This window comes from Lissotriton helveticus, chromosome 3_1 (genome assembly GCF_964261635.1).
Source record: "Lissotriton helveticus chromosome 3_1, aLisHel1.1, whole genome shotgun sequence".
NCBI lineage: Eukaryota > Metazoa > Chordata > Amphibia > Caudata > Salamandridae > Lissotriton > Lissotriton helveticus.
The window spans coordinates 396,439,205-396,461,534 of NC_136061.1; the positions used below are offsets into that span (position 1 = coordinate 396,439,205).

Here is a 22,330-nt window from a genome sequence, read left to right on the forward strand (position 1 = left end):
CTTTCACTGCCTGATGAGAAGCTGGTACCTTTATCATCCAACCGTAAAGGTATGGGAATAACTTAATACCTATTTGTCTCAAATGATCTATTACCACAGCTAAACATTTTATAAAAATACAGGAAGTTGATTTCAGCCCAAAAGAGAGAACCCTGAGTTGGTAATGAGTGCCGGAGACTCAGTCTCAAGAACTTGAGATGTTTTGGGTGAATCGGGATATGAAAGTAGGCATTCTGTAAATCTAAGGTTGACATGTAATCCCCGTGATGGAGAAGATGCAGGATGTCTCGAAGAGTAACCATGCAAAAAGATTGTTTTCTTAGGTATTTTTTAGCTTCCACAGATCCAAAATGGTTTGCCATTCTCCTGTTTTCTTTCTTTTAAAAAATAATAGAAATCCACTACTTTCTGGGAGGGAGGTACTCTTTCTATTGCTCCTTTGCTAAGCATGGTTAGTATTTCCTGCTGGAACAGATGTAGATGAGTCAAGGGTGCTCTCTTTGGAGGAGCATTTAGTGGTTTTTGAGTAAATTCCAAGGTATAAGCGTAGGTGATTAAATCTAAAACCCACCTGTCTGATGTTTTTCGTTTCCATTGATGTAAATAATTTGAGATTATGGCTCCATTTGGTTGGTGGGGTAGCGAGGGTGTAACCAGCACCATCAATTCATCGCTGTTTTTGACCAGTGTGACTTCCTTGAGACATTTGCTTCCCTCTCTGTGCTTTTTTGTTATAAGCTGCTGTTGATGGTTGTCTTAATTGTTGTTGAGGATATGAAGACTGACACTTCTGTTGAAAGGGCTGCTATTAATGATATGTATATGGTTGATACCCTCCTCTACACGAAAATAACTCTGTTCCTCTTGCTGCTCGAAAATTTATTTTTCTCATCTTCAAGGTACCTAAGGATTTTGTGGTATCCATGTCCCCCTTAATGGCATGTAAGGGATCGTCCACTGACTTGCCAAACAATGCTTCCCCATCATATGTTATGGCCAGAATGTTCCTCTAAATTTTTATTTTTTTTGCAGAGTTTTATATAGCGCGAACTAGAACCGAACCAAATCAGTTATCAGAGCGCTTTACATAGCACCAGTTACGTTACATGAGGACACACTTTCATTTTAGGAACGGGGAGATTAAGTGATTTGCCCAGAATCACAGGGGGTTTTTGGCGTCGTTACCGAGACTCGAACCGAGTTCCCCAGGTCCGAGGTCGAGCGCCTTAGCCGTTAGGCCAACCCCTCTCAAATTTCCAAACTGAACGATGTAGCTTTTAACCCTCCTTGCCTTTTGTGAACAGCAGCTTCTACTAGCTCACAAAACCTTCTTGCACGATCTTTTTTGCTTTTCCTCTTATGTCTTCCAACAATAGATCTATGTAGGCAGCGATGTCTGACCACATTTGCCTGTCATAATGGCCAAGAACAGCTAATTAATTGGCAACTCGAACAGTAGTTGCTGATATAGTGAAAAAGCATTTCCCTATGTCATCTAATCACCAACCTTCTCTATCGGGTGATGTTGAGAATGGTGTGGACAGATTCTTGGATCGACGTTGGGCTGCTTGTGTTATTACATAATCTGGATTTGGCTGATCAATCAAGCATGCCGGTGAGTTTTCTGGTGCTTTATATTTTTTATCTAATCTAGGTAAATGCTTAGTGACTGTGGCTGGATTCTTCATTATTTTAACAACTTCCTCCCAAATAAAATCTACTTTAGGGATTGCCTTCACTGATTTTGTTAACAGGTCCCTTAAAATCATATAAAAAACAAATTGTTTGATAGTCAATGTAATTGAAACTTTTCATGGTTCTTTCCATCAAATTATGAAATCCTGTGATGTCATCAGGTGGAGAATCCACCGGTTGTAGTGCCGGCAGAGATGGTGCTGAAATTTGGTAATCATCCCACTCATTGGGTGTGGATTGATTGTCAGGGATTTTCCTTTCTTCTCTATCCTCATCCAAGGAAACTTCCTCATCTGTAGGCAGCACTGCAATGTTCAAAGTTGGTGTTCTCTTAGGTGTCAGAGTCGTAGGAAAAGCACACTCAGTGGGGGGTTTGTATTTGAGGGGATTTCGGCGGTCACATTAGCTGTGATGGAGGTGAAGCCTTTGTAGATTCCAGAAACCTCCTAAAGTTATCTCACAGCAAGCCTTGGAGGTCTTGTACTAAAGTAATTTGCACCTGAACCATGCCCTCTTGAAGTTGATGGTGAGCATAATGTTGGAATTGATATTGAGAATGGGCCATCACAAATGGTCCTTCATCATCCGAATCCTCTTCATCTAATAAGTGGCTTGGCACGAGAGAAGAAACTTTTCTTGGGGAGGTATGCGCCGCCCTTAAAGTATCCAATTGTATTTTTTTCTCTCTAAGTTCCACTTGCAACCTTAATTATTAGCAGAGACCTCTTTCCCGTCGCCAAGAATGTCATCAATAGTTTTTTCATCAACAGTGCTACCATCGTCCACGGTGCTATCATCTACATCTCTGTCGTCGACGGTATCATGGTCATCAATGTAGTAGTCGTTGTCTCTGCGGATGTCGACTTCGTCATTGGTGTTAATGTCGACAACAATGTTGATGTTGATTTGCCAATTCCTGTCGCCGGCAGTGAGGAGAGGTTTTTGCAATGTTCTGCCAAACTAGGGGAGGGAGTGGTAGGCTCAGATTTTATTTTTTTCTGAGGAAACTGTCTCTTTTTTCCGTTTGTGAGAGTACTCTCCCGATGTCCTTTGCTCACTTGAAGACTCATGATGGGTCTTTTTTAATGCTTTTTTGGTGACTATGAACACCTCTGATCAAGTGATCTTTATTTTTCGTAAGCTCATTTCTGTTTTTGACGAATCCTCACTATACTCCTCTGAAATCAAAGCCTCTCTAGATTTAAATTTTTTGAGCCATACAAGAAGCCTTCCCTCTCTAGCTTTAATATTCTTGGAAGATAACATATGTCATATTTGAAAATCCTTTACGTTGTATGAAGGATATAGACAATACATACACTCCTTATGTGGGTTTTCTGAGTGAAGTCTTTTCTTCCCACAGAGTCTGAAAAGTCCTTTCTTTGTTGTGTCTGACATTGTAAGTAGTCAGATCTTGGCAGGTGCAAGTGTGAACTGTCTTTCCTGATGAATAACCCTCTATAATGAGATAAAACTGGTAATAAACTGAGCAGAGCTTAGGGAGACTCTCATCACAAGACATGCTGTAGAAGGAATGAAGCCTCTGTGGGGAGTGTTCTAGAGGGTGCTGTTGTCTGATTGACTGAAGTTTGGTTCTTAATAAATGAATGTGGATAAGTTACTAAAGTGAATGTTTTCTAGCCATTGCAGGCTATGTGTATTATACTGTACTGCTTTATAACTATACTGTAGCAATCCATCATAGACGATGGGGAATTGTTCAATACAGGAAAGACCCAATACTGGAGAACTACTTTTTAGGTCTCGCCTACGCAGCACGCATGCGCTGCATAGGTAAATTACCTTTTCCTCTCGCCATGGCTTTTCAGCCTAAGATGTGCGCGCATTCCATTGCCTTCAATGGCAGCACGTTCACGTGTGGAGATTCACTTGCAGTAGCGCGCACCACCATATGGTAGCAATTATTGCTCCCGCAAGTGAATTGCACAAACCCTCCTCCCACCTGCTGCGGCGCGAGGCGCGCGTGCGTGCTCGTTACAGGTCTGTTACTGCTGTTCTCTTAATGAAAAGCAAAGTGTCACTCACGCTTCAATCCTTTTATCTGCTTTTCTGTACCGTTGACATTGCAGTCCAGCTGGCACTCGATTCTCAATCCCAACCCGCTAAAAGATTCCTACTTCGCCGCGTTCCTTTGGCTCCGCCTTCTACCGAGTAAGCTTCGCCATCTCCAGGCAACCGATACGAAATCCCACCAACCGCAGTGCTCGTTTTTCCTGGCATGCCACGGGTGGGACTTCCGGCGTACACTGGTTGCTAGGTGAGAGTTTACTAAAATTGGCAATCCCAGCAGATTGTGCAAACTGTGAGTAAAGCAAGTGGGGTTACATTTATCAGACACAGCTACAACCATGCGGGAACTTTCATTATTAGACATTGAGCATATATTTCACCCATGCACTAAGTTAAGCCCACCGGACTCGCTCCTCCAGGGAGTGGCGCACAGATACTGCAAATGCCTACACATTACCAAACCGACTCTCCCGTACGCCCCAGGACTGGCACTGTGGGGCACTCCTAGGACAGCAAGCTTGACAACGACAGCAGAACTAGAAGCATGGCATGCAGCGGGAATAAGTAACTTTGGCGACTTATACAGGGCGCGTTAGCACCTTTTGACAGCCTAATGGAAGAGGATGAATTACCTTAGGGTCAGTTTTTACTCCAGCAGTCACTGCTAGGTGCATTACGGAAGCCATTGGCGGACAAGACATCTGCACCTCATGATTAAGTACTTGCAGGTGATGGGATGGGGTAGGCACCTTACGCTGGTTTCTTGACTCCATGTGTTATACACACTACCTTACAACTTCTCACCCTGCGGACTTGTTTTTAGGTGGCTTAGCTTCAACCATTTTTTGGCGTGCACGTTAAACTTTAAATGTGATTTTTTTCAGTGCCTACATTTTTTGTTACATTGCGCTCACTTTTCTCACATCGTCAGTTTTTTTGACTGCTGTGTTTTATACATTGTACGCGTATCTTCCTTCTGTGCGCGCATTGTATATGCATTGTACAACATATTTGTATATATTGTTCTATATATGTGCCTCACCACTAATCTGTGTCTTTCCAACATCAAACATGTATCCTCTTACAAACTTAGCTTTTACGCCCACCTATATGTAATCCAAACGGCCATATGTGCTTTGTATATCCTTTTACATTCTATTGGTCATGAGCGCATTTTACTTCACATATGATGCATATGTGTTCAGTTAGCTGCAGTTTATTTTTCTTTGTTGTCTATCAGTTAAAGTACATAAAAACGTGAGTCTATTACTATTTGCGTGTATATTAATTTGAACGGCAACTTCCCACTCAGTGCACGTAGTCTAGGCAGCTGCAGTTACTTTAGTGGTGCCCTTTGTTGCCTTAACGATCTCAGCGTCCGGCTGCCATTATTTGCATCCCACAGATGAATGCTGCAGACAAATAGATTCCTATCTTTCTCGGTTGGCTTGGCTTGGCTTGGTTGGCTTGGCTTGGCTTGTTTACGCTTAATTAGCCCGGCCTGGTTTCCTTTTTCAAGTGTCAGGAATATCACAGCGCACACCAACACGGAGCTAAGAGGGATTTACAGACCTAGGTCGCCCTCCACTCAAGAAGTCACAACTACAATAGTGACCTAGGTCCAGGGCATTCAATTTCAGTCGAGCTGGGGTATCACATGTCGTAATCCATTACAAACAACCTCCCAATCCTTATAAATGTAGGGTAGGGTGTACACCAGTCGATAGCCCACCTTTAAAAAGCCCGTCCCCTTATCTAGACAGAGGAGAAACCCACACCAACATGTGGTTTAGAAAAAATGTGTGCAGTAGCAAGATAGCACCTCACGGGCGCACCACCAATGGGACCTGGTAGGTACTCACCAGGACGGCCCTATTATCATCATTGGTGCCATCGAGCTTGAAGAAAAGTGTCCAAGTGAGAACGACTGTGTTATCAGTGATAAGTGCAGTGGAGACGAAACAAGTAACATATAAAGTGATGTCACACAACATACAACATAAACCCACGCAAACAGCACGAACAGATAACTTTATTCTTGTTCTTTTATGCTGGTTGCGTATATTAAAAAAGTGAATATGGCCACTACCTATAGAGCCATGTTCTACTTGCCAACATGTTTCATTGCCATGGTACTTGTCAGGCAATTTCTTCAGGGCATATACTTTTTACGCCACTGCATTGGACACCAGGGTTTCAAAAACTGTCACAAAACAAAATAAAATAAAATCGAGTTTTACTTCATTGCCAAACGTGTATACTCTAGTATGCCACTCCGAGAGCCAAATAAACATTGCCATATTTACCCTTTAACGGCACATATCTCTCATACCGGCCGAGAGGTCGTAAAAACAGGTTAACTCCTTATGTGAGTCCCGTGACACCTCCTTCCGTTATTCTTAACTGTAAAACATCATCACAAGTCTATGAGTACTTCTCCCTTACCTTGTCCCTTTGTCTAAATATCTACTCCTCTTAGACCCGTTTCGTTAGCCCCTCTTACTCTACTTTACCGATATTTGGAGTGTTGTCGGCCTTCTCTCGTACCTCGAACACAGTCCCCATCGGTTTCTCTGTATTTACGTATTTCCGAACTTGGATAATCCCCCCGGACAGGCTTGGCTACTCTCGCGCTATTTGGCGGCCATCTTGGATAGGCATAAACCACATTGAGCAATGATGAGGCTGTGGTGTATTATGATCTTATCGCGAGGGTTTATGTTGTATGTTGTGTGACATCACTTTATATGTTACTTGTTTCGTCTCCACTGCACTTATCACTGATAACACAGTCGTTCTCACTTGGACACTTTTCTTCAAGCTCGATGGCACCAATGATGATAATAGGGCAGTCCTGGTGAGTACCTACCAGGGGTCCCATTGGTGGTGCGCCCGTGAGGAGCTATGTTGCTTCTGCACACATTTTTTCTAAACCACATGTTGGTGTGGGTTTCTCCTCTGTCTAGATAAGGGGACGGGCTTTTTAAAGGTGGGCTATTGACTGGTGAAACACCCTACCCTACATTTATAAGGATTGGGAGGTTGTTTGTAATGGATTACGACATGTGATACCCCAGCTCGACTGAAATTGAATGCCCTGGACCTAGGTCACTATTGTAGTTGTGTCAGGAATTTCACAGCCTTTTGCTCAGACTCCTGCTGTCCCCTGTGTTCATGGGACTTAAGATGTAGCACAATTATTTATATATTGTTTTCATTGTAAGCTTAGTCGCTTCTATGCGCTCGGTTTTTTTGTCCACGTGTACAGTTTATTTATAGCACATGAAGGTAATATAAACTGTCTACGCTGCGGGGTCCCCGCACCGCCTGTCTTTGTGCCACAGGTCCTCATCCTGTTTACGTTTTAACAGTCCAGTGTCTCTAAAAGTGGGTCACGTTCTTCACCCGGTGTATATGCTTAGAACTCCTCACCCGGTCTGTAACCATGCCTCGTGCTCGCTTCTCTTTTTATGTATACCTGAGGCGCCTCACCCTATCCGTCTGTGCCTAAAGCACCTCACCCTTTCTGTACACACCTCAAACTTCTAACCCACCAGTCTATATGCCTCAGGCTCCTCACTCTGTGTATATATCCCGCATACCTCCTCATCCTCTCTTTGTATAACCCGGCTGTGCTCGAGCTCCTCACCTCTCGGCATATACCTCAAGCGCTTCCTCACCCTGTGTACATGCCTCGAGTTCCAGCTCACCCTGTGTATATATTCCTCAAACTGATCCTTATTGTATAAACCAGCTGCAGCTGCCTGAAGCTCCTCACCCTGTATATATGCCTCGAGCTCCTAACTTGTACCACCACCACCAGTACCACAACCACCACCACTAGTACCAGAACCACCAGTACCAGTACCACCACCACCAGGACCACCACCAGTACCACCACCAGTACCACCAGAACCACCAGCACCAATACCAGTACCAAAACCACCACCAGTAACATCACCGCCACCAGTACCATCACCAGTACCAACAGCACCAATACCAGTACCAGGACCACCACCAGTACCATCACTGCCACCAGTACCACCAACACCACCAGTACCAACTCCACCGGTACCAGCAGTACCAATACTACCAACAGTACCAGTACCACAACTAATACCACCACAAATACCACCAGTACCACCAATACCACCCGTACCACTATCACCACCAAAAGTACCACCAGCAGCAGTACCACCACCAATACCACCTTTACCATCACCACCAGTACCACCACCACCACCAGTACCACCAGCAACACCACCAGTACCACCAACACTACCACCACCAATACCACCAGTACCACCAGCAGTACCACCACCGAATCTACCACCACCAGTACCACCACTAAAATCACCAGTACCACTACAAGTTCCACCACCACCACACCAGTACTACCACCAGTACACCACCAGTACCAACACCAACACCAGTACCACCACCACCACCACCACCAGTACTACCACTACCAGTACCACCACACCACCACCACCACTACCACCAGTACCACCACCAATAACACCACCACTACCACCACCAGTACAAACACCATCACCCGTACCACCAATACCACCACCAGTACCATCACCAGTACCACACCACCTGTACCACACCACCAGTACCAGTACCACCACCAGTCCACCACCACCACCAGTACCAACACCACCACCAATACCACCAGTATCAATACTACCACCAGTACCACCACCAATAACACCACCACTACCACCACCAGTACAAACACCATCACCCGTACCACCAATACCAGTACCATCACCAGTACCACACCACCTGTACCACACCACCAGTACCAGTACCACCACCAGTCCACCACCACCACCAGTACCAACACCACCACCAATACCACCAGTATCAATACTACCACCAGTACCACCACCATCACCACTAGCAGTACCACCACCACCAATAACACCACCACCACCAGTACCACCAGTACCACCACCTCCAGATCATACGTAACTCTCACTTCACACTTTATGTCTGTGTAATTTACAACACTTACACATCATATTCACTGCACTATTTTCACTATTTTGAAAATGCCGCAAGCCTGTCTCTTCCTCTGATATTTACAATCTAACAAGCGGTCAAGAAGGCCCTTTATTGCAATGCAATAAGTCTTGCATTTGGAAAAGTTTAGGTATTATTATTGTAAATAACAATGCATTTTGTTTATGTTTTAGAACACAAAACATAAATAAAAGGCATTGTCATTTGCAATGGCAATAGCTCAAACTCGCGTAAATGCGAGACCTATTGCATTGCAAATGCTTGTGTTGTTGAAGCACTACATGAGAGTGCAGATGATTTCCTGCTCTATCCATTGTGTGCTTGTATCCTCCCTCGCTCTCTGTCTCCTACCACGCACACTTGTAGTGCCCTCTCGCCCTTGTGCTTCTGCCCCTGCACCTCATGTTGCTCTGGCACTGTGTGTTTCTGTCCCCACACTCCATGTTACATTCTTTCATCGTGGGCTTCTGACCCCCACACTTCACGTTGTTCTCCTTTGACGAATTCTCTTCTACCTGTTGCTTCTCCCCAACCGCCGTGTTACTTCACCCCATCCCACTCTTGTAACCAGCTCATCTGTTATATATATATATTTTTTTTTTAAGCACTATGAACTCAATTTTAAAACAGCATTTTTGTGGTACTCTTTTTGTATTTACCGATCCATCTTGGATCTGTAAATAAAAAGACAAAACAGTGCCCTTCGTAAGTTGGGCATATGTGTTGCCTACAAAATGATGACAGTTTTGTCATTAGGTATTATTTTCACCCTGGTGTGCAGCAGACGTAATGCTGTTTAGCATGGCTAAAAACATTAACAAAGCCAATAGGTCTTATAGGTAAGACCTATTTGCTTTGCCAATGCTTGTTTTGCTGTGCCACGGTCTGGCCGCTGGCACGCCCCGGCCTATTTAGAGTACTGCTAATACCCATTCACTCACACACCATCATAGATCACAGTGAGACCCAATGTGACTTTGATTATTCTAACTCTCTGACACTGACACTCATACTAAGGCTCACGCACCGACTCCTTCACACACATACTCACTGACTAATGTTATGTCCTGCAAGACACGTTCTAGTGTCTCGAGAGACACAGAGTTAGTAGCCACTCCCCTATGGGAGTGGGCACACTTACACCCCCACACGCATCCCTCACAGGCGTCACGAGTGACGTGAGCCTGTCAATAAAAGGGCCTGGGTGCATCATCGGATTGGTAGCGCGGGCACTCGGGCAATGCCCGAGGGGCCGGTATCGGAATTCCACCTGTGGCCTGACTTGTGGAGCTGCCTAGGGGCCAATTTGGGCGGTTTCCGCTTTGTTCGATGCCGCCAGCGGCCCAGTAGGAATCAAAGTGGCCTTTCTGGAGGAAGATGGGCGTCCATTACCTCCCTTTTATCAAGGGTAGAGGTGTCACTCTCTTTCTCTCGCTGGGCCGGCCCATTAATATATGCATATTGAGCGGGGGCAGGGGGCCTGAGCAAAAGTGGCTTCACTTGTTTTCAGGTGTGTTTCACCAGTGTAAACTAATCTGTGTAATTTTTTTTACCCCACCCCTTTTTTTTTTTTTTTAAATAAAATTTCGCCGAAGCAGTGTTTTGCAGAGAGGCAATATGCAAATATGGGCCACTTTTTTTGCGTGCCCGGGCCGATTTTTAATCCCAATCCAACCCTGCCCGGGTGCACATGCTCGTGGCCAGTTGAATAACCATAACCATAACCACCGTGTCTGTGTCAGTCCTTACCAGCATGTAGGCCTAGAGCCCACAACATAACAACTAACACACGTTCATACTTCAACTCACTGAGATGAAGGACCCTGCTCGGGTGAGCTCGGCGCACAACCAATGGGCCTCACCTTTCCCGATGTACATGCGCGTGGCAAGACGAAGCAGTCGCGAGCCCAGCTCCTTGCGCACAGTTTTCAGTGTGCGGTGGAGACATTTAGCCGACTCCACGTTAAGGGTCCGTAAGAGCTTCTTCTCAGTCTCAGATCCTGCCCCTGTGAGGCAAAGAATAGACAGTGGTTGACACACTCTAAAACAACAATTCCCAATCTCACATAACTTTCCAAGGATTAAGATTTACACAAGCTTTAGTCACACAAATGTACTATTTATAAATGGCTGTTGACTTCTGAACACATTCCGAAAAGACAATGCACGTGCACACAAAACCATTTTCCAGTCTCACAGTGCTTTAGAGTATTTGCAATTGTGTGCTTCTAGTGAGTGTATGTGAGTGTGTTTATGAAAGAGTACAGGTAAGTGTATGAATAGTAACTTATATACTTGTATCTGGGGTGTGTGTATAATTGCATGTGAGTATAATCAAGGAATGAAATGAATGTGTTTATTTAAGACTGTGGTGGTGTGTTTGAACCACTCGTGTATATACGTATGTAAAGGAGTGTGTACATAATTGTGCATTTACCAATGGAAAGTAGTGTGTGTGTGGGGGGGTGGTACATTTGTGGGCATATAACCTTACAGTGCCAGTGGAGCCCTCTACCTTCTTACCCTCTTTCACAGGATTCCATCACCGACCAGAGTCTGTTGTTTGTGAGCTGTAATATGCATATATTAATGGGAATATAGTTGATATTGTGTTGTTGATAATTTGATGAGTTGTAAGTATGTAGTGTGCAGCAATAGTTGTTGTCAAGATGTGTGCACTAGCTATTTGGCATGTGTATTGCGTGTAAAAGTATTTATAAGTGCTTGCAGGAAAGCCACCTGACCTAGTGCGAGCTGAGAGAGTCCCAGAGAAATGCTGAGCGGGGACAGCACTATGTTGGGCTCCTTGGAGTCCTGGTCCACCAGCTTGAAAAGGTCAACACTGAAGGCCATCATGCTCTCAGAGAGCCTGCGCATGCCTTCCAGGGAAGCATCCTGATCACAGCTGTCCTCTTCCCCGTCCACCTCACCAGACCTGGAGGGGTCTCCTTCCAGCTCGAGCTCTTCCTTGGAGCTGGTGGGGGTCTGACTGTGTCCTTGGTCAGCACCAGTGACCTCCGGTGGTGGTGCTGTGCTTGAATGGGGGGTGAGGTTGACTGTTTCCGGCTCTGGTTGAGGCACCTCCGATTGTTCCGAGACAACATCTGTGGCCTCTGGGTGCTCTTCGACGGTGGTAGTGATAAATGTTGATTCGTACACTGGTTCTTCGACGGATTCAGCCTTTTCAGCTTCTTCTGGGCTCTGTTAAAGTACAGGACAGACAGGAAATAATGAAAACCTAGGCGGACTGAGTATCAATACCAAGCTTCCTCAGAGACTGCAATAAATAAATGTACTCATCTCACCAGGGTGCGACGAGTATGAGTACTTGTTTGTTGCAAGGTACAGTGTGAACCCCTGTTCAGCTATCACACAGAGTCAGCTGAGTAGGATTATTCACTTCCCACAGATCACAATGAGCAACAATGCTCAGGTCTCACAAGACACGAAGGGGCATATTTACAAGCCCTTTTCACCACCACAACGTCACTTTTCACGACGTCGTGGTAGCGATAGGGGCTTTGCATTATTTACAAGACAGCGTTAAGCCACTTAAGGTAACTTAACACTGCCTTGTAAATAAGGCACCCTTTCACGCTATACTTAGCGTGAAAGGGGAGGGCAATGGTTGTTGCATGGGGCGTTATACCACAACACCCATTGATTTTCACGCTGCCCCATATTTACAAAGGTGGCAGAAAAATGGGGCAGCGCCAAAATTAAGACCAGTGAAAACCTGGTCTTACCCTGGCGCAAAGGGGAGAAATTTTCAATTTCTCCTCGTTTTTGCTGTTTCCATGTGTGGGCATTGTGCAGCACACATTGAAACAGCAAAATGCCATTGATTGTTTATGTACAGGAAGGTGACCCTTCCTGCACTTAAACAATCATTTAAAAAATAATGTTTGGCAACCTCTATGTAAGCTGCGTTATGCAGCACACATAGAAGTTACAAATCGCCATTTAAAGATTGTTTATGTGCAGGAATGGACACCAGGAAGGGACACCTTCCTGGACATAAACAATCTTCTCCTGCAATTCATACACCCTTGCATTATGGAGGAAAAGTGACTGCATTGGCGCTAGGCACCTAAATTTAGCACCAGCACAGGGGGAAATGCAGGGCTGTACCATATTGTTGCAAATATGGTGCAGCCCTGCGTTTCAGAAGTGGCCGAATGCGGCTTTAAGTCAAGAAGGCTAACGCCGCGCTTTGTCACTTCTATTGCAAATATGCCCCAAAATGTGTCAGTAGTCCCCTCTTACACAGTGAAAAGGATTATCAGTACTATCCACATACACGAATAAGCTAGTATCAGTGCTTGCCTGTCACCCGGGGGAATTGCAATTAGGGGTCAATTTACATAGAGCACCTGAGAATCAACACTTCCCTCAAAGAGTGGACAAGGATTATCAGTAATACTCCAGCACATGGAGAAACAAGCATAAAGATTAGCCTTTCATACAGGGCCATGAATGTCAGTATACCCTCTTCTTACACAATCGCAATGAGTATAAGCGCTCATCTTAGGTACCTGTATTCTCATCTAAAAGAGAGTGACTATGCCTTAATCCTCAAGTCACATACAGTGCAGTGGGAATACATACCCACTTCTTACATGATGGGCAAGTCAGGGTTGTATGTCAGAAAACTACGTTTTTTATATCAACCTTCAAAAATATTGAGTCCAGAATATCAGTTCAGTTTCTGTTCAGAAAGATTTTATTAAGTTTTAAGACAAAATGAAAAAGAACAAATACAATACAAAAAAGAGGAAGGAAGTTACAAGCATAAGCGATCAAATAATCAATATGAAATGCATTAAACCAAAATACGCAATATTAACATAGAATAATAAAAGAGAATCTCAATTAAAGAGGAATGGAAAGGAGGAAAGGGAGGGAGAGGGGAAGGAAAGAACATGTCATAGGACCATAAATGCATAAACTACAGAGTTACAATTAAAGTGTAATGTAAAAATAGAACATAAGAAAATGTATAACAATATCATTGCAAAACATATGAATCAATAGGAGACCAAAACGACTGAAATGATTGTGAATTATGAGTAACGCCTTTAAGAGATAGCTGCGCACCTCTTCTCGTAAAGGTAATCCATGACCACCAAGCATGGACTGAAAGAGAAGAAGCATCTTTCCAACAGAAAGTAATGGATTTTAAGGCAGCTGTGATTAGAAAATTAAACAATTTTGCCTCTGACTCAGAAAGGGGATATGTTAGGGCAATCGGTTTGCAAATTAATAAATTAAAGGAAAAATCATCTTGTAAAGGTAAAATTTTCAAAATTACACTCCATACTTCCAACCAAAATTTCATAATAACAGGACAGTCAAACAACATATGGCGAAGTGAACCAGGGCTAGCATTGCAGTGCAAACAAACATCAGAAAATAACAGTTTTGCACGAAATAGACGTGATGGAGTCCACAAAGTATTAAATAAAATATAGGCATTGGTTTGATAAAGGGATACTGGGAGCCAGCCCGAGATACTGTCAAGCCATATAGAGGACCATAAGTCATCTGACAGGGAGATGGAAAGTTCATTGTTCCAGAACGACGAAATAATCTGAACATTGGAGCCCAGTGAGGTGGAATTTTTTTTATAAAAAACAGAGACAGCTTTAGGGGATGATGTTGCAGCTGTGAGGTAAATTAATAGGTCATTTGTGGTGGAAGAGGGAATACCATTGGGAAAGGAATCCAAAATAGAGTTACACAAGAATTGATATTTTAAAAGGTCAGTAGCTGGGAGACCAAACTTTAACTGTAGCTGTTCAAAAGGAATAAATGCATTACCATTAAAGACATCTTTAAGATATAAAATTCCTTTTGAAATCCAGGAGGACCAGAAGGTAATGTTTCTGTTCAATTTAAGTAGTGCACTATGCCATAAAGACAAGTGGACTGTGGAGAGAAGGGGCAATTCAAAATTAGAATCTAAATCATTAATTATCAATCTGGAGGACTTAATGATAGAGGAAAGATGAACAACCTTCGCTGTGGATGACATTGACATCAATGAAGGTAAAGAAAAGGGCCGTATAATGGACGCTTCAATATCCAACCAAATTGGAGGTTTTACCATATGTGAAGTATTAAACCAAAGGGTGCTCTGCTTTAAGATAAAAGCTTTATGGTAAAGGTGAAAGTCTGGCAGGGAAAAACCAGCCTGTGCCTTAGGAATTTTTAACTTTTTGTAAGCAATACGAGGGACTTTGTTAGACCAAAGGAATTTAGATAAGAGTGTGTCAATAGTTTTATAAAAACTGAGAGGAAATGGGGTGGGGATCATAGCTAAAGAGTAAAAAACTTTAGGCGCTATATTCATTTTTATAGATTCCATTCGTCCCCACCAAGTGAGATGAAGGGCAGACCATTTGGACGTTTTGTTTTTAATGTAGTCAATTATGAAATCAGAGTTAAGTTTTAATGTAGCTGGCAGCGATGATGCAAATAGAATACTCAAATACTTAAGTTTGGTGGTTTGCCAAAGAATATCTTTGTTTGGGAGCATCTCTGAGGTACAAAACACATTCAAAGGAAAAAATTCAGTTTTGCTTACATTCAATTTGTAACCTGAAACCATAGAGTATTGAGCAATAATGTCTAATAAGGAAGGAACAGAAGAAAGAGGGTTATTAATAAATAATAAAACATCATCTGCATAGGCTAAAGTTTTAACAGTTACATCATTGATCATAATACCCTGAATGTCATCACAAAGGTGAATATAATTAAGAAAAGGTTCAATACCTAAGAGAAATAACAGTGGAGAAAGGGGACAACCTTGCCTAGTTCCTCTAAAGAGCGGAAATTGACTAGAAATTTGACCATTAATAAACAAACGGGCAGTAGGGGCAAAATATAAAGCAGAAATCATACGAATAAAAGGGGCACCAAAATCAAAGGACAATAAAGTTTTAAATAAAAATTGCCAGTGAATCTTTTCAAATGCTTTTTCTGCATCTAATGCCATCACTCCTGCAGGGGAAGTAAGTTGAGAACTTTGTTCAATAATATGTAGTAGAGTTCTAGTGTTATTAGCAGAATATCTATTTTTCATGAAACCAGATTGATCTGGATGAATAATGGAATGGAGTACAGGAGCTAGTCTAGTAGCTAGGATTTTCGCATAGAGCTTACAATCCTGGTTTATTAGGGAAATGGGGCGATAATTAGAGACCAAGGTAGGATCTTTATCAGGCTTAGACAGTTCAATAATTAAGGCGTCCGTAAAAGAGCCCGAGATAGTACCTGAGGAGCCAAAATGAGAAAAAAGGGTGTTCAAATAAGGGAGGAGATGGGATTGAAATTCTTTATAAAATTCAGCTGGGATACCATCCGGACCTGGGGATTTATTCTTGGGAAGTGACTTAATGGCAAGCAAAATTTCTTCAGATGTAATTGGTGAATCTAAACCTGTTCTATCTGATAAGGAAATATGGGGTAAATTGCACTTATTTAAAAAGGAATCAATTAAAGAGTCAGGGCAGGCGTCAGGTTTACTATAAAGGGTAGAATAAAAACGTAAAAATTCTTGCACAATATCGTTATGAGAAATAGCCACTTTGCCTTGAGATCCTCGTATAGAGGTAATCTGAGTCTTATCTCTTTTAATTCGTAAGTAATTAGCAAGGAGTTTTCCCGATCTGTTGGTGTTAAAAGAAATTTAGCATTGGACTTTGAAAGTTGGACTCCTGCTCTGTGACTAAGAATGGCATTAAATTCATAGCGGAGTTTTTGAAGTGTAAATTTGTACTGGGGGTCATTGGAAGAGATAAACAAACGCTCAAATTTAGCAATTTGCTTTTCCAAGTGCTTAATGTTAGCGTTAAATTGTTTGTTCTCATGAGCCATAATAGAAATAGTGGTACCTCTAATGTAGGCCTTAAATGCATCCCATCTGGTGACAATTGATGTGGAATCTTCAGGGTTGAATAAAAAATAATCTTTTATAGCCTGCAATAGTTTAGGTTTATGCTTATCAGTAAGGACAATGTTGGAATTCATACGCCACCTATGTTGTTTAGTAAAAGTAGAAGAGATATTTAAGACAAATGAAATTAAAGCATGGTCTGAAATGTCTATAGTGCCTATAACAGGATTAGTAGCTGACTGAAGTAGGGAAGGTGAAACCAAAAAATAATCAATCTTGAATGAGAATTATGGGGATTAGAGAAAAAAGAAAACCATTTTTCAGTGGGAAAGTGTAGTCTCCATACATCAGCCAATTTAGTAGTACTAAGGAAAGATTTAAAAGCATGAAAAACTTTAGGGGGTCTAAACTTGGTAGTAGAAAGTCTATCTAGTAATGGATCAATAATCACATTAAAATCCCCTCCAACAATCAAAGGAACTTGTCCCAACTTTAGAACTTCTGTAGATAAGTTAGACCAAAACGAAGGATCATCGGCTGTGGGGCCATAGATATTTAGCAAAAAGAAGGTGGAGTCATGAATTTTAACTTTAACAACAATAAATCTACCTTCTGTATCTGTGAATTTATTAATAATCTGACAGTGTAATCGCTTTGCAAAGAAAATCGCAACCCCATTTTTCTTACCAAGGGCAGGTGACGAAACAATAGTGTCCACCCACTTTTTGTTCATATATTGTAAAATGTTGTCATCAACATGTGTTTCTTGAAGAAAACATATATCAGCTTTAGAAGCCCCCAAGTAGTCTAGAATTTTCGTTCGTTTAACTGGATGTCGCAGACCTTTAACATTAAGAGAAACAATTTTAACATCATGTGTAGTAGCCATGAAGAAGTAAAATGAGGATGAAGAGAGGAGTTAAAGAAAGAGAAGAGGGAGAACAGCCATGGAAGTAAAGTAACTCTACGTAGAAAGCTAGAAAAGGCAGGGAAAGACACAAAAGGAAGAAACAGAAAAGGAAGAAAAAGGTACAAACAAGGCACATAAATAAGGACATAGAGTCGCACACCCGTTCCACAAGCATGGCCAGAGACCGTTGGAGCCCATGAAGAAAGAAGAATCGCCAGGAATGCTCAAATTAAATGCGATCAAGTAATAGGAGCTTGAGTCTCCATTGATGACGAAGCTTGTTGGTCCAGAAAGAGTCGTAAGTCTGCAGGACGATGAAAAGATTTTGAGAAGGTGTCTTTCCAAACTCGCATTGTAGACGGATCAAATAGACCATACTTAAAACCAAGGCTTTTCAGATGTGGACGCATAGAAGAAAATTCCTTGCGAATAGCAACCGTTTCCTTAGCAAAGTCTTGATGGATAAATATTTTGGAGCCATTTACCAGAAGTGAAGGAATGTCTCTGACAGCTTTCCTTATGAGAACCAAGTGATGGTGACGCAAGACCTCAAAAATCACCTGCCTGGGTTTTGTATGGCGTGGATTCCTGTGTGAGGGAATTCTATGCGCTTTGTCCACCTCAAATTCTTCTGGAAATTTGATATTTAGAAGACCAGGCAGCAAAGATTCCAGGTACAAGCGACAGTCGGAACCCTCAACTTCTTCAGGCAAATTGAAAATGCGGAGATTATATTGTCTATTACGGTTCTCCAATTCCAATAATTGGGTATGCATTGGTACTATCTGAGCCATCAAAGGTGTAAAAGCATCGAGCTTGGTTTTATTGTCCTGAATTTTAATAGAATTGTCAGAAACTTTCATGGACATTGACGCCATATCTTTACGAACATTTTTTACTTCATTTGCAATAGTGTCAGTATTCATGCGCAGCGCTTTTATTTCTTCCAGTATCAGAGTAAGTGAAGGTTCAGAAGTTTCAACCACTTTCGATTTATTTGGGGGAGGAGACACCTGCTGCTTCCTTTTGTTGTTAGCAAAATTTTTGTTATCCATCTTGAGGAGAAAAAACAACTTTTTGCGTCAGGAAAATGTAGAAATACCAATTCCACCTCAAAATGTAATAAATATGAGGGAAAAGGGTATTAAAAGCTCCCAAAGTACTTGAGTAAAAGGCAGTGCAAGAGTTAATGTGAGCCGTGGGAGTGGCTAGGCCCAAGCCAGGCCCTTTCTTCAGAAATGCACCGCCCCCTGAGCTGAGGCAATCGGTAGAAACCTGAGCAGAGGCTGGGGAGAGGAGCCAGGAAGCAGACAGAGGGAGCCCCACGCGATGAAAACGCCCAAAATTCACAGCAAAGGTAGGGGGCCGGCATAGGAGGCAAGCGCTAGCAAAAACGAGCAAACCTTGTGGTTAAAATCGTCGTTAATCAGCTCATTAGGCTGATGAAATTACGGAGCTCCGGAGGCGACGGCCATCGCGACTCCATATCAGTTCAGTTTCAGTATGAAAACCTTTGTTCGAATTTAAGGAAACTCATAAAAGTGCATTTACAAAAAAATCATACATAAAACAATATCATAACATACCAGGGAACATGATAAAATGCATATGCAATCTACAGTTCTAAAGTGTGGAATGCATTGTAATAGATAACAACTACACAAAAGACAACATAACCTGCCAACAACCAGTAATTCTAATATCAAAAACCTCTATGGGTCCGCTAAGAACAGAATTATAAAAAGAAAAAAAAAACATGCGGAAAGATAGTCTGACTAAACAGACATAAGCATTAAAATACAAGACTGAAGACCAATATTCCTTCCATAGATATATGTTCTTTAACCGCCGGTTTCAAATAGGAACTGCTCAGAATATTAAATACCACTATAAAGCAAGGTAAATTTATATAGGTAAGTATAGATTTAGTATGTTTAACACCATATCAAAGTACTTTAACAATACACACACACACACACACACACGCACGCACGCACGCACACACACACACACACACACACACACACACACACACACACACACACACACACATATATATGACAGGATCTCCATTCGTGTTCAAAGCAGAAGCCGCCCTGCAGGGTTGGGGGCCCCTTTGATGGAGTGTTTGCTGCAACATGGTGACATATTTTCGGGGGCATCATCATGGTCTGTTTGCCCCATACCAGACTAAATGGATTTGCCTGGGATTTCTGGAGACGAGGTAAGAAAGGGAGAAAGGGAAAGGTAACAACCTCTCTTGGACAATTCCGTATTTTTAGTGTGACAAGACATATGTGCTATTTGAAATTAACATGCACGTGGGCACTTTAATTTTAAGAGACAAGATGCATCAATAATACTGTAATCCATACTGTGGTAATTCAGATGCTTTATAGCAGGATATACGTGGCACCTTATGTATGGACATTTAAAGAACAATACTAATGCACCTTGGGATCTGTAGGATCATGACATTAACCACGTGTGTGTATGGAAAAAGCACCTTCCTGTGATTGCAACTGTACTCACCTGTGATCAAGGCCTAACGTCCGAAACGCGTAAGGACATGAGGACATAAAGTTGCAGCCACTTTCACTTGGAAAATAAACGCACCATTTTTCTCCGGAATCAGACTCGATATATATGGTTTTCAAACTTCAGATATCCAGATACTGCGCACAGTTTATGAATTGGGTAGAACACAAATTGATAACAGCCAAGAACTTACCAAATATCAAGGGACGCAAGATTTCCTCAAGGAGGCCAATATAAAACAGAAAGGAGCAGGTAAGAGCCCTTTTAAAACTAAATCTACATTTATCCCGAATATGCCTAAAGATGCCATTGACATTTTCCATGAAGTTGTCACAGAAAAAATGAAGTAAAGTAAAGTCCACATTTTGTAAAGCGCACAATCACCCGTAAGGGTCTCTAGGCGCTGGGGGCCGTCGGGAAGATTAAGCGAGCTATTGCCCAGAGTCACATGGTGCTGGGCTAACCTGCCGCCGGAGCCGGGGATCGAACCGTGGTCGCCAGATTCCAGCGTCAGTCGCCCTGGCCGCGGCGCCACACCTCTCCCATGAAGAAGTTGTACCATCAAGTGAAACACAAGAAACGTGCTAAATCCCATCAAGAAAAGCAATTTGCCACCCTGGTACAAAAACTAAGCACAAATCAAGAAATTGTGATTTCCAAATCAGACAAGGGAGGAAATATCATCATATGGCCACGATTGGACTATATTACGGAAGCACTCAGGCACCTTCAGGATTTGACCTGCTATGAGAGGGTTGATTATGATCACTACAATCGGGCCAAAGATACCTTGAACAACTTGCTGGCAAAATGGAAAAGAGATGAAATGATATCTAACGAGGAATTCAAATTTATGAAAGTAGAATGTCCAACAGTTCCTAGGATATATTTCATTCCGAAGGTCCACAAAAACTGCACTCCAATACCGTGCAGGCCCATTATTTCCGCCATTGGCAGCATGGGATAACACGTCACTGAATATGTGGACTTTTTCCTACAAGGGTTTGTGAAAGATTTACCCACTTATGTCAAAGACACAGGGGACTTTTTAACAAAAGTGAGCGACATAGTCTGGGGTGATGATCTTATTTTTATCACCTTAGACATAGAATCGCTGTATACCAGCATAGAACATCAGGCGGGTATTAATGCTGTCGAATTTTTCTTAAATTAAAGAACGGCGGAATGTTATGCACACAATAAGATGCTCATTGAGGCTATTACATGGTGCCTTTACAATAACTTTTTTGTCTTCAAGGAAGAAATGTATGTTAAAAAAAGAGGTGTGGCGATGGGGGTCTGCTTCTCTGCCAGCTACGCGTGTTTACGCGTTGGCTGGTGGGAGGAGCAGGTCCTAAAATGCTTGCATGCACATATGTACAATCAAGTGCTTTATTGGCTTAGGTACATCAATGACATTTTTATTGAATGGCGGGGATACACTAAGAGCGCTACAGATTTCATTGCTAGCATAAATCAAAATTCAGTCAATCTAACATTCACATCTCACATGGATAGAAATAGCATTGAATTTCTGGATGAGATCTAGAGAATCCCTTTTGCCTAAAGCAGATGCCAACATTGAATCAGAAAATGCGCAGAAGATACGCCTAGATTAATAACTACGTATAGCAGGCATGAAAGGAAAATCAGGTCAATTCTTTCATAAAAGAAGGGAAAATAGCCACTACCCTTTATAGAAAAGCCACTACTGGCGATTCCATCCCATACGCCAGCAGTGCGCACCCCAAGTATCTTATTAACAATATCCCCTTTGGTGAATTACTTAGATTCAAGAGAATCTGTAGTGATCAAAAAGAATTTGATGCTTGTGCCCATGAAGCCCTCAACAGATTTCACGCCAGGGGGTACGATGAAAAATGTCTCCAGGAAGTTTTGAGAAAAGCTGATATGAGATCTAGAGAATCCCTTTTGCCTAAAGCAGATGCCAACATTGAATCAGAAAATGCGCAGAAGATACGCCTAGATTAATAACTACGTATAGCAGGCAAGAAAGGAAAATCAGGTCAATTGTGAAACAAAATTGGCCAATAGTTTTGACTGATGGGGTACTTGCTCCGAGACTACCTCAAGCACCTGCGATCACCTTTAGGAAGGGACCTTCCATGCAATCACAAATGCTGAAGAATAGTCCTGAAATCACTACCTCAAACACGTGGCTCTCTTCTAGGAAGGGGATCTATAAGTGCAGCTCCTGCAGGGCC

The 22,330-nt window shown here is 42.4% G+C and overlaps 1 protein-coding gene across 2 annotated transcripts in view; it reads right to left on the reverse strand.

Moving 5' to 3' along the window:
• The window catches only part of SERPINF2 (serpin family F member 2), a 203,939-nt gene that overhangs the window by 44,670 nt on the left and 136,939 nt on the right, over positions 1–22,330 (reverse strand). For both annotated transcript variants that reach the window (XM_078680150.1, XM_078680151.1), the window contains exons 5-6: positions 11,502–11,958; positions 10,620–10,763 (exon numbers count right to left, since the gene is read on the reverse strand). In XM_078680150.1, the coding sequence (XP_078536276.1) occupies positions 10,620–10,763; positions 11,502–11,958 (601 nt within the window). The remainder of the gene's footprint in view (positions 1–10,619; positions 10,764–11,501; positions 11,959–22,330) is intronic.